Source organism: Nematolebias whitei, chromosome 6 (genome assembly GCF_014905685.2).
Source record: "Nematolebias whitei isolate Nwh7 chromosome 6, NemWhi1, whole genome shotgun sequence".
Lineage (NCBI taxonomy): Eukaryota > Metazoa > Chordata > Actinopteri > Cyprinodontiformes > Rivulidae > Nematolebias > Nematolebias whitei.
Genome location: NC_056503.1, coordinates 38,561,760 through 38,575,638, shown reverse-complemented (window position 1 = coordinate 38,575,638; position 13,879 = coordinate 38,561,760). Strand labels below are relative to the sequence as shown.

The 13,879-nt window shown below is 40.0% G+C and overlaps 1 protein-coding gene across 1 annotated transcript; it reads left to right on the top strand.

The window, feature by feature from the left end:
• Positions 1-11,823: 11,823 nt before the first annotated feature.
• Positions 11,824-12,747, top strand: LOC119410948 (odorant receptor 131-2-like). The gene has a single exon (XM_037677867.1). It carries the CDS (start codon positions 11,824-11,826, stop codon positions 12,745-12,747), a length of 924 nt encoding a protein of 307 aa, XP_037533795.1.
• The last annotated feature ends 1,132 nt before the right edge of the window (positions 12,748-13,879 follow it).

The following is a 13,879-nucleotide window of genomic DNA, read 5'->3' as shown; positions in this document are numbered from 1 at the left end:
TGGATGAGAGACGAAACGTTTCTACATTTATTTTATATTTTTTCTTGCTTTGTTTTGTTTTTTTGAATGTCCAGAGGACCAGATTGAACTTTTTTGGATGTCCTAACAGTAGATAATGCTAATTTCTACTACTAATAATAATAATCTAATTATCTAATCTATCTGATTATCCATGCTGTTGATCTCTTGCCTTGCAGCTGCTGTATTCATACCACTCTGCTCACAGCAGACTCATGTTCAGGCTGCTGCTTAATACACCTTATTATGTTACAATATTAGTGTTTAGTGTTTATCTTAGATGCTTTTATACTGTTTATTTTTATACTGTATATTTTTGCTATTTTTGGGTGTAACTGGGACCCTGAGTACACATTTTTGTTCCGACTCATGTGCCACGTGATGCAAATGACAACAAAGAACCTTGAAATCTTCAGTTTCTGACCTCAGACTGTTCTTTTTGACACTTACATTTTTAACAATAATTTGTGTTTGATGAAGAAAACAAGTAAGAGTTATTTTATGTACATTGGGCTAGTCTTTCTACTTGAACAAGATCCCCCAAGCACAAGTTAGCTTATTGTTTTGCGTTAGCTTAACTTACAAATACTGTGTTTGACAGTTTTTAGCTTACGACATATGTTATCAAGTGTACAGTCATTTAGCCAATACTGAGCTAACATTTCTTTTGGTGTTAGCTGAGAGTCATTCACTATTGAGTGAGTTCAGACTGACTGCATGGGTTGTTTTTTAAACTACTGGAGACAACTGTGTCTGTCTGTCAAAATATCACTTGAACCACTGAATTTTACCAAAAATGCTCAGAAAGGATTATTAGGGGCATGGCTTAATTTGAGCTGGATCCTGCCAGAACAGGATCTGGAAACTCTCTTATTTTGCCAGGGTGCGTTTCCGTAACTGTTTGCTTGGATTTGATAACTCTCAGGCTTACTAATAATAAAGTTATGAACAAATATGATTGGCTTGAACGAATAAAACGTAAACAGAAAATAATTACATAAACACTAATTTTAAACACAACAGCCACTTACAAGCTTCTCATCACATACAGGCTTCCTCTTCAAGTAAGCATTTCCACATCTACCCTTAAAAAATTATCCGGCCCTAAAAAAGCGGTGGGGGTGAGTGCCAAGCTAACCAGGCAGTCGTACCCGGGCAGAAGCCCACAGGCAGCCACCATGAACAGACGAAGGAGGAGCCTGGAGGTTTCACATGCAGAGTCAGACAACAGTGAATTCAGCTGAGAAGAGTCGGGCACGAACTGTCAAGTAAGTGTGTATGTGTGTGTGTGGGGGGGGGGGGGGGGGGTAGGATGCTTGATAGAAACAGAGTGTTTACAAATGTAGATGTTTAACAACCCATTATAATAGACCAAAATGCAGGACATCACACCTACTTTATTCAAAATTTTATGGGGGAGGACCCCAGACCTCCGCCCCAACACCCCCCCCCCCCCATTTGTGTTCCGGCATTGATTGGTTTACAAATTAAGCCCTGATTGGGGTTACATCTACAACTTATTAACTTTGCGAGTTAATCCAATTCCAGATTAGTGATGAGATAAATGGTTCTTTGAAGGGAACTGGATCTTGATGATCCGTTTACTTAATAGATTTTTAGTTCAATAGAATCGCTCAGTTTTGAGCGAGTGATGTCATTATGTACGGATGTACATGAAGACGTCAGGGTCACCCGTTACTGTGACAGAAATATATTGTTTATTGATCAGTTTTCTGATGCGGGCGGCGTGGTGCCTCAGTTGGTAGAGCTGCCGCCTCTCAGCAAGCAGGTCTCCGGTTCAAATCCTACCCGGGGGCCTTTCTGGGTGGAGTTTGCCTGTTCTCTCTGTGCATGCGTGGGCTTTCTCCAGGTACACAGCAAAACCTGTAATGTTGTTTTTTCAGTGTTAATAATTTTGAGTTGATGGGTTTTGATTTGGGAGTTGTTTTAACACTTGTGATCAAAAAGCTCTGAGCGGTGTCAATCAAGTGAGTTAAATGTTAACACCTGTCACTGAGTTAGATTCACTCCAGGTGGAGTTGATAAATGTTTAAGTTGTGACTGATCTTATTATTGTGCTAATTTCTATGGTGCTTGGCAGTTGCTTATTTTTTTAGTAAAAAATAAATAATAATAATAAATTATTTTATTTTCTTTAACTTGCTCACTGTTGCTGGTCAACACATTTGAACTTATAAAGAGTGTGTTGTGCGTTAACTTTCTGCAGCCTTGCAGGTAACTCCAAGAATTTTCACATTTGGTGACTTGCATGTTAGGCTAGTAAACAACGAATGCACTTTTAATGTTTTGTAAAAACAAAACGATGCATTTTAATACATTAGTGAAAGGAAATAACACAATTTTAGTGTTAAATATGTTTCATAAAATAACACAATGTATGTTAAAAACAAATATACAAAAAGGGGAGTGGTGGCACAGAGGCTAGAGAGGGTGAGCCTGTGATCAGAGAGCCTCCAGTCAACCCAGGTTCAATTCCCAGACCAGCAGCATCAAAATGTGGGTGGGAAAGGTGCAACACCCAACCTGGGCCCATGAACAAGTCCCCTAACAACCCCTGGGCACCCCAGATGGCAGCCCCCCACCCCACACACATGCACCCACACAAGCAATGTGGAAAAATGCAGAAAATCAATTTCCCAATTGGGGATTGATAAAGTACAATAAAAAAGAAATAACACAATTTTAGTTTTAAAAGCACTCAATTGTGTAAAAAAAAATCACAATGTATATTAAAAAAAAAGTAACACTTACAGTGAAAGGGAATAACACTATTTTGAGTTAAAAGTGCACTTAAGTGGTGTCATAAAACAACACTGTTGTATACTGCTTACAATAATTTGTTTAAATCTTCGGCACATCATAAAATGGGTAAATTGCATTCAAGGAATGTTAGACCTTTAGTTAGAGACTTAATATTTAATGAGAGTTTAATATTTTATGATTATTCTGATCATACGTTCTGGAAGAATTTTGGATTTAAGAGTCCGATAAACTGAAGTTCTTGTTAAAGTCTTTACCATTACCATAATTACCATTATGCTGATCATAGCCTTTTTTATGAAGCACATCTTCTATACAAACATACGCTACATTTTATTTGCCAGCACATTATTTCCTGATTGTATAAATCTATTATTAACATATGTGCTGCTGATCTAAAGCTACTTTTCCTGGAGCTGAACATGGTGCATGGTGATATGTGGCCAAACCATTTAAAGGGGCTCAGAGCGGTGCTGCATCATGTTTTCCATCTGCCGCTCGGTCTCATCCATCTGCGGTCCCCTCAATGAAGCAGTTGTGTTTCATGCCAGACTTGCTTGCAAGTTAACATCAGATACTTTAATTACACAATGTTTAATCTTGCTCCAAAATATCTTGGACCTTTCATGTTTGGCCTCACAAATGAAAGTTTTGTTCACGTGCAAAAATACGTTATTTGCTGTCAGTTCAAGGACAAGTTAAAAATGTGATTCTGCAACATAAATGATCCTGAACATAAATGCTGTGTGTTTAATCACTGAATACATTTATGTGCTGGTTTTGAAGTAACTTTCAACTTTTACAACATGCAAGTTGCCTCTAAAAACACCAGCAGTCTGGAATGTTTCTTGTGTCTGATTTTAGCTCTAAAATAACAGAAGCCTCAGTCAATATTGCCATTTTGTTCTTTGTTTACTTTAATCAAATCATTTATTATATGCTGGGTATTTTTTATTAGAGAACTAAATGAATGAAACACTTTAAAAATAAATTAAGTGTTGCAATATCTTAAATTATCAGGCATTGGTGCTGGAAAGATTTTTCAATTAAAGCTAAATGGTCATTTAGTGGTCTGAAAAGAAGATTTCATTAAAACTGATTCATGGTTTGTATATTTATTGTCCTGGACAGGAAAGCAGAAGGCGGGCAATAATGTTTTGTCCATATTTGTGTGTTTGTCTGTTAGCAAAATGAATCATTGGACAAATTTAATAACACTTGCAGGAAGTTATCTTTGGATGTACATCTTCAACTTAAGAGTCAACCTGATTTAAAATGGCTGCCGCAACCAAATGACCTTAAATAACGTAAAACAGAGATTAAGCTTAAACTTAGTGAGGTAGTAGCTGAGAGTCACAACACAAACTCCAAGCATAAAAGCTCACAATATTTGATAAAATTGTGCATAACATTATTTGTATGGTTTGACCAAATATGCTGCAGATTTATAATTTCTTAACCTAAGTTGATTTTTTTTGCTACAGGTCTGACTTGAAGAGTGGCGGGTGACATTCTTGCCAGCAATGCTAGCCTTTAATAGCATATGGTAAGAAATCAAGCAAATTTCCTTTTGTCTTTTGAAGATGTTTTGCTTCTCATCCAAGGAAGTCAGTTTGTGCGAAGAAAGCTCCTTGAATGAGAAGCCAAACTTCTTTAGAAAAAAAAAGTCCCGTTGCCTTTTATTCTGTTTGTTAGGATTGTCGTGTCCTGGATGACAAGAGAAGCAGCACGTCAGAAATGAAGCAAGAGCAGAGTTCAGAAACAGTCTTGTGCAAGGTTTTGGTTTGCATCATGAGCCCTCTGTTTGTCAAATCAACAGAAACTCTCCCTTTGACAACAAAGTCTATTTTAAATCATTACGTAAAGCTGCATTCTGTCAAAAGGCAGACTTTGCTGTTAACCTTTTTTGTCCCCCAGTTTTTTTAAATAATAACTGGTTAATTAAATCCACCTTATAACTGCACAAATTTTATTTTGTTTTTATTAATTTTTGCATTTACACATAATTTTTGTGTTAATTTTTTTTTTTATCTTTTGTTCTGGCTTTTTAAACAGCTTGAACATGGTTGGTATTTGAAATAGTGCTTCGCTAGGATTTAATGAGTAGATCTAATTTATTTTGCTAAACACTTAAAAATGAATTCAGAATGTTTTTCTTATCAGCATTTTTTGACACAGAGCCATTTGACTGAACATAATATAGGACAAAAAATATGGTAATTATTGTTTTAGTTGCTAAATTACTGGTTATAAAGTCATGCAAGAGTTTTAGACTAAAATAATCTTATTATACAAAATGTAGCTGTTTTGGTCAAACCTTGAAATCAGGGTTATTCACATGCAATATTGTGAGATGTCGCACTCAGAGTATGTGTTGTGAAAAAGTCTCAGCTACTACCACATGAAACGTTAGCCCATAAAATTGATGTTAGCCAGTAAAATCTGTCAAATTGACTGAGTTTCAGACACTTTTGTGCTGGCTAAATTGATAAGTTCGCCCAGAGTTCCTTAAGGCTCTGGATGTTGTAGGGTTGAGTTGGCTTACGCAACTCTGCAATATTGTGTGGACATCGGGGGAATTTCCCCTGGATTGGCAGACCGGGGTGGTGGTCCCCCTATTCAAAAAGGGGGACCGTAGAGTGTGTTCCAACTACAGGGGAATCACGCTCTTAAGCCTCCCTGGTAAGGTCTATTCGGGGGTTCTGGAGAGGAGGGTCCATCGGATAATCGAACCTCGGATTCAGGAGGAGCAGTGCGGTTTTCGTCCTGGCCGTGGAACACTGGACCAGCTCTACACCCTCAGCAGGGTCCTGGAGAGTGCGTGGGAGTTTGCCCAACCAGTCTACATGTGCTTTGTGGACTTAGAGAAGGCGTTCGACCGCGTCCCTCGGGGGACCCTGTGGGGGGTACTCTGGGAGTATGGGGTACCGAGCTCTTTGATACGGGCTGTTAGGTCCCTGTATGACCGGTGTCAGAGCCTGGTCCGCATCGCCGGCAGTAAGTCGGGCTTGTTCCCGGTGAGAGTTGGACTCCGCCAAGGTTGCCCTTTGTCACCGATTCTGTTCATAACTTTTATGGACAGAATTTCTAGGCGCAGCCAAGGTGTTGAGGGGATCCGTTTTGGTGGCCTTAGGATTGCGTCCCTGCTTTTTGCAGATGATGTGGTCTTATTGGCTTCATCAGATCGTGATCTACAGCTTTCGCTGGAGCGGTTCGCAGCCGAATGCGACGCGGCCGGGATGAAGATCAGTTCCTCCAAATCCGAGGCCATGGTCTTGAGCTGGAAATGGGTAGAGTGCCCTCTCCGGGTCAGGGAGGAGGTCCTACCCCAAGTGGAGGAGTTCAAGTATCTTGGGTCTCACGAATGAGGGAAAAATGGAGCGTGAGATCGATAGGCGGATAGGTGCAGCATCTGCAGTGAAGCGGATGCTGTACAGGTCTGTCGTGGTGAAGATAGAGCTGAGTCAAAAGGCGAAGCTCTCAATTTACCGATCGATCTACATTCCTACCCTCATCTATGGTCACGAGCTTTGGGTTGTGACCGAAAGAATGAGATCTCGGATACAAGCGACCGAAATTAGTTTTCTCTGCAGGGTGTCTGGGCTCTCCCTTAGAGACAGAGTGAGAAGCTCGATCATCCAGGAGGGACTCAGAGTAGAGCCGCTGTTTCTCCATGTCGAGAGGAGCCAGTTGAGGTGGCTCGGGCATCTGTTTAGGATGCCTTCTGGACACCTCCCTGGTGAGGTGTTCCGGACACGTCCCACCGGAAGGAGGTCCAGAGGAAGACCCAGGACACGCTGGAGGGACTATGTTTCTCGGCTGGCCTGGGAACACCTCGGGATTCCCCCGGAAGAGCTGGCCCAAGTGGCTGGGGAGAGGGAAGTCTGGGCCTCCCTACTTAGGCTGCTACTCCCGTGACCCGACCCCGGATAAGCGGAAGAAAATGGATGGATGGATAAATTGATAAGTGGCAGTAGTCAGTCTAAATAGGTTTGACTCCTAAAGTGAGCAGATGTAGATCCAAAAATTACAACTTTCTGCAAATATCATTAAAATGTGTCCAGCAGTTCATTAAATATTTACTGTATTTAACAGACAGACACACATCAGCACAAACAGACATAAGCAAAAAAACATTAAAGGTTGGTAACAAAAAGAAAACCAAGTAAACATGTTTTTCATACGATCAAAACTCAAAAACCAAAAGAAAAAGATCATCCAGCTAATTTTTTTTTAACCTATTGAATTTTCCATTCTCACTCAGAGCTAGTCAACAGGAAATACTGTATTAATAATTGATAAACTGCCCCATAATGTGTAATGAGTTTCACAGGAATACATTAGTCACAAGAGAACAGAGATAATTAACTCAATAAAGTTGTTGCTCTAACGTTGGAAGAAAAACAACTGGAACTGAACAATATTCCCTCAACCCATCTGTGTTCGGTCTCAGGGTGCTCAAAGCGGGCAACGACAACAAACATTGCAAAATGATTGCAAAACATACTTCTACACCTACTGAAGTTCCATCTACATTAGAAAAATATGGAAACTTCCAATACAACACAACTTTATTTATGTAATACTTTAAAAATAACCCCATTGGCCAATGTGCTATACAATGATAAAGAACAAGTAAATTCATAACAAAAAATAAAAAAAATCTATAGAATACAAACATTTAAAAAGTTAAAATCATAAAGCAATAAAAACTAATCTTAAACTTAAAAGCCAGAGAGAGAAAAAAAGTGTTATAAGAGGAGTTCAAACAACAGCAAGAGAGTCAGCCTGCTTGATGTGCAAAGGCAGCTCATTCCATAGTTTGGAGGCAAACAATGAAAACACTCTGTCACTTCTCAATCTCCTCCTTCACTTTGGGACAACTAACAGTAGCTTGTTTTATTAGGGAATGTACATTTGGAGCAGGTCAGGCAGAAACTGCGAAGCAAGATCATGAACTCAAACTAAGTCAATGGAGTGAAACTGAAAGAGGAGCTATGTGATCTTGGTTTCTGGTACCCATTAAAAGACAGACAGACAGCAGGTTACCCAGCTGACGTAAGTAGCGACTAGTTCAGCCCAAGATAAAGTACATTGTAGTAATCTAAATGAGTTGAAATAAAAGCATGACTTCAAACTTCAAAGCAATACTGGAAAATAACTTTTTGAGTTAGCCAGTTGTCTCAAGTGATAAAAAATGTACTTGACCACTGGTTTAATCTGAACTTAAAAATTTAGGATCATTATCCAGTCTCACTTAGGTTTGTTGCTATCTGAGCTAGATGTTGTGTTAGGGGACCCAGATCAACACAGACTTTGGAAGCATCACTGGGCCCAAACAACAATACCTACATATTTTGTTCATCAAAGTGTAAAATGTTCACTGACATTTATACTTTGATTTCTGAAATTCTAAGAGTTGTTGAGTATTGCTTTTCCTGATTTAGTGGCACATAAAGTTGATGGAGAGCTGGAAGAGGTGGCTGTAGAAAGAGATGTCTGGGCCTCCCTGCTCAAGCTGCTGCCCCCATGAACCGACTTCAGAACAAATGGAAGATAATGGATGGATGGATAAAGTTGATGGTCATTGGCAAAAAAAATGTTGAGATACTATGTTTCCAGAGAATAGATGCAAGAACAATTAATTAAGGGAGAAGAGAAAAAGACCAAGTATTGAGCCCTGAGGCACACCACATGTAAAGTGCTACAGATCTCACAATAACTGTAACACAGGGGTGTCAAACTCACTTACTTACTTACTTACTTTCACTGGTTAACTGGACATCATTAACTTCACGCAGACTCTCTCACTGGTACATGTTCATCTTTAAATCACTTCTTGGTCTGCTGCCTTCATACATCTCCTCCTACTTGTCTCTGCGTGAGTGCAGCTACGGAGTGCGCTCTCAGGACATTATTACCTGCAGTGTTCCCTCAATGAGGACTGAACTAGGCAAAAGGGCCTTCTCCTACTCCGCTCCTGTTTCCTGGAATATCTTACAAAAAGATTTGAAGCTCTCGACCTTGTCCTCTCTAAGTGGCTTTAAGAATCTGTTGGACTCCTGGCAGGGACCAATGCAGACATGGTCCTGTTTTTAGTTTTCTACATTCGCCTTAGAATCTAGCTGTTTTTTTGGTTACCTTTTTCTTTTAGCCATCCTATTTGTAAAAAAAAAAAAAAAAAAACCCCTGCAGTATGACTTTTTATAATTGTTTATTGTTGTTGCTGTTGTCCATTGTTGTCATCTTTCTTTGTTGAAATCAGGTCTCTCTTGTAAATGAGTCCTCGAGGCTCAATGGGATTTACCTGTCTAAATAAAATTGAATGAATGAATGAATGAACTTACAAAAGGGGGCCAAAATCAAAATCTTTTTCAAACAAAGGGGCAGTTTCAGAATCTACATTAACTCAAATCAGATACCCAACATCTTTTCTTGGTCACAGGTTCCTCAACAAGAGTTTGATTGGTCTCATTTGATGTTCTCTGTTGTGCTTTCAACATCATAATCAAAGATTACTGAAAAAAGAGGATACAGCAGGATCATTGGATCTGACTGTAGTGAGGATTCTGCTCTTAGGGATATTGGTGTTTTATTTCAAAACTGTCAACAACATTGTGATCACACTTCCCTCAAAAAATCTTATTTCTTAAGGCATCTCCATGTCTCCTGTGGTGGATTGGACCAGGAACATGCCGTCTGGAAAACACTGGAGCTCCGCTGCAAGCCAGGCTGCTGTGGCGGTTGTGACCAGGTTCTGGATGTGGCCGCTTCAGGTGGAGCTTGGGAAGATGCAGCTGCAGCTGTGGAGCATCGGTGATGTGACATTAGTCCCACCAGTAACCAGGGGCATGACAAAAGTGGGGGTCCAGACAAGGCTGTACCACATGCTTCTGGACTTGTTCCAGCACATCTAAAGAAGATTGCATATGATCCAGCACTGACTGGAAATAGGGGCTGACCAGTCCGCCCAAACTAATGGGCCCCTCCAGCAGCTCTCTTTTCATCTCCACAGGAATGGAGGAGGAGAGGCAAAGCCACATATGACACTGAAGCACAGTCGCCCAGGACAAGACAAAAGATGCTTGAGTAGTGCATGAATTCAAAATGGTGTCAGCAGTATTGCAGAACTCATCCTGATCCTCCAATGAAAGATCCAGCTCCTTAGCTTTTTTGGAGACGCTAAAATCCCGCATGGCCACGTTGTTTGTTGCTGCAGCTGACTGAGATGTGAACTGATGTATTCGGTCAGTGAGTCTGGCTGTGAGCTGGCCGCTGGAGGGACGGGCTGTTGTCTGACATGCTAAGCCGCTCTGACCCTGAAAATAGCCATCAAGCTTGGTTCCAGAGGAGGAACAAGGGGGGACCCCTTGTCGGTGAGCCCCTCAACCTTGGTGATGAGTGCGTAGGTGGACACAGGTGCTCTCAGCTTCAGCGGGTTGACTGCTGCTCCAGCCAGGTATGTCATCACAGCTAGAAACCGGGGCCAGACTGGGTCTTTGCGGCCGGAGGGCAGGGCAGCAAACTTTTCTGCCAAGTCATCTGTAGAAAGTGGGGTCAGTGGCTCTAGCACAATCAGATCTTTGGCGTTCGCCACTTTCTGACTTGTGTTGGGCAGAGCATGCACAATTGCACTGATTGCTGGGAGGGGGTGGTTGCCGACATAGAGATGCCTGGAAGTCCACCTGCCTAAGGCAGCTCTGTCTCCAGCCCTGCCACCTGAGAGGGGGGAGCAAAGTTGCTAACTGAGTTGTCATCAGAGGTGGAAATGTCTGAATCCTGCCTCGCATTAAAAAAATTGAGGGCTTTGTCAAGTGGGTAGCTTTCTGGAAGCTAGAAAGGCCCTTCACCTGGAGCAAAAAATGGCCCTGCATTGTTTCTCTTCGTGCAAGAGGATCTTGAAGCTTGAGCATGAAGCCTTTGGTGTCAGGGATTGACCCGCATGTTCTGCTCTGAGGCAGCCTTTGCAGACGGTGTGCAGGTCGGAACTGAGGATAAACCCTATCCCACAGGCCGGACACAGGCGAATGGTGCCACTGGACATCTTCTGCTCTTAGTTTTCTTATGTGCTTGCTTGCTGCTTGCTGGAAAAAAAAAGAGGAAGCCAATCCTCAGTCTCAGGGTAACTTATATAGGTTGGGAGTGAGGCCCACACAGCATGTGGGTGTGAACTAGAGTTTTCAGTGCTGTAATGTGTGCAAGTGGAAAACCCACTAGCAATACTCTTAAAGGGCAAAACCTATATGAAATAGAATGCAACTGTTGATTGAATCAGCTCATAAAAAAATCCTATTTAGTTAGAGCACATTTTCTAACTAGTAAAATAATCAATAATACACACAAACTAAGACCAATTTGTGTCAACAATCTGAATTCATTTGAATTTTTTACAACATTCTTGCTCAGATCGGTTGACCTGAACCATAAGATGATTTTTTACCAGCTACAAACCAGACAGCGAACCAATGGGAGCTCATACGCTTCCTCTAACTAATGCCAATATGTTATTCTTAATAGAAGCCTTTCAGACAAGAGGGAACATTTCCTCAAGAAACAAAACAGGAAGTCCAGTTGTCTTCAACTTTTAGGATGGCCATGACATGATTGAAAGCTTTCAAGATTTCATCCTAAAAAATGTGGGCAATATTTTTGTTGATAATATAGTATAAATTCCCATTAGTATGTGTTAACTTTAATATCTACAGACTCAAAGTGTGTTTGCAATAAGTAAGACATTGTGTTAAGTATGCATTCACGTGGTGTCCCTCCTGTCTTTGAGTGGCTGTATAAAGGTAATACACCCAGGTTTCTCTCAGATGGCTGCAGAAAAATCAGTAAACACGTTGATGCTTGTGCTTCTGCAGAAGGTTGGGTTAACTGAGTCTCTTGTGCATTTTGGCTAAAGAAACTGATGCTCTGTTCTGGCAATCCTGTCTATCAAGAAACAATTCATCCACTGACAAAACTAACATAGTTCTGTTTTTATTTATTTTTTTGCTGTTTCCATCCAAACCCATACAACACATGGCAAATAATAGCACAATAATGGTTGCGTCTGATAGAACAGTTAATTTTCAAGTACTTTTAGTTCAGGTTTTGGTCTGTGTTTTTCTCTGCATAAACCTGTTTTTGATTGTAACTTTTTTCATGAAGGAGTACTTTTACACGGTTACTCGCTATGTCTTATTTGTTGTTACGCTGTTTTCTGATAGTCTGTTCTTAATCATGACTGATATGCTGCTCATTTTCAGCTATTTTACTACTCCTGTACAAATGTGGTTGTGTATTATTATCTACATTGTTTTGTCTGTGTACACATTTGTCACACCTCTCACTCTTACAGCAATGGTCCTGGAGCGCTACGTGGCAATTTGTATACCTTTGAGGCATGCAGAACTGTGCACCACGCGCGCCACCCTGCACCTCATCCTCGTTGTTCACAGCCTAAGTTCTGTTCCATGCATTTTTACTATATCTATTTTCTTTGCGTTAGCCCCCCGCACATTCTACTCTGCAGGCAGAGTGTGCTCTGTGGAGATGTTCCTCTTGTACACATGGCAGGGTTATCTGAGATCAGCTACGAGTCAGTTTTACTTCTTGGTTATGAGTATTATTATTGTTTACGCCTATCTTAAAATAATGAAGGTGGCCAAAGCTGCATCTGGAGAGAATAAAACGTCAACACGGAAGGGTCTCAGAACAGTGATTCTTCATTCTTTCCAGCTGCTTCTCTGTCTCCTCCAGCTGTTTTGTCCCTTCATCGAAGATGCTGTGCGACAGATTGATTTTACGTTGTTTATTAAAGTCAGGTACTTTAATTATGTCACCTTTATTATAGCTCCGAGATGTCTTAGCCCTCTCATCTACGGTCTCAGGGATGATTTATTTTTTAAGGCTATTAGGTATTACACACTCTGTGGTTTGTACAAAAAAGCACCATCAAGCTAAAAAAAAACATTTTCAGCTTGTTATTGTCCTTAACATACTGCATGTCTTTTCTTGTCACAAGATGAACCTCCTTATAAATCATTTCATTGCAAATATAAAATGTTTGTATCAATATTGATGCTGCTGCTAACTTCGTTTTGTGCCCCCTCCCTGTATAGACCTCTGTTCTCTACACTTACACACTGCCTAGCTTTTGGCACACTCAGCTTTCCACACCATGTTGTTTACTTTAACCAGTTTGTCGTTAACTCACATGTCTGAATAATTAAATATATGTTTTAATTTAAGTTGCCCAAAGTGTAGTAATTCCACTGTTAAAATGATATACCAGTATTCTTCTATGAAACAAATAAGCCTTAAAATAGTGTAATTTGTTGTTTTTTTCATTTGCCATTTGAAAAAAGAAGACTACATTTTAGTGAAGAAAATTTGTGACTCTATGCAAAATGTTGTTTTTCAGAAGTTTAAGTGCTTTAGGACAAATTTACTCAAAAACTAAAATTATGTGTTGGAGATTAAAACTGGAAGGGGTAAGGTGAAAGCATTCATTCACCATTTACTGAAAATACGGAGTCATAGTATTTACAATATTTTGCATTTTTTGTTTGTTTTAAGCAACTTCAAAATACCAGAACTAAAAACAGGTATGTCAGTTAATTCGGTTTTGTAATCTAAAAAAGTTAAATTTGGTCCTCTGGACATTCTAAAAAATTTTTGAAGTTTTGGTTTTTTTGAATGTCCAGAGGACCAGATATAACTTTTTTAGATTTTTCTACCTGGATTTTTGAGCATGCATCAGGATATCCGTTTTGTAATGTTTTAATTGATCAATTTGAATTTATTTGTGTAGCAGATTTAAAAACAACCGAAGTGCTTCACAAGGAAAAAGAACATAAAACAACTAAACTGTTTGTATGATATGCATAAAATATACTGAAAGATCAGACATTTTAAAAAATCCACTAATGTAATAAAAACAGACTAATGTAACGAACCCCTTCAAATACTGGACCAAAATCACCACAAACACTTGAAACTAAATATAAAAGTTTATTGGAGAGAGTCTGGCTTCTCAAAGAAAGAAGTGGTTCTGGTGTCGATCTAAGAGCTTGGGCTGGAACGAGTCTGTAAA

Bases quoted from the DNA above. Each gene is read 5' to 3' on its own strand.
- LOC119410948 (XM_037677867.1), top strand. From the start codon at position 11,824: ATGGCAAATAATAGCACAATAATGGTTGCGTCTGATAGAACAGTTAAT.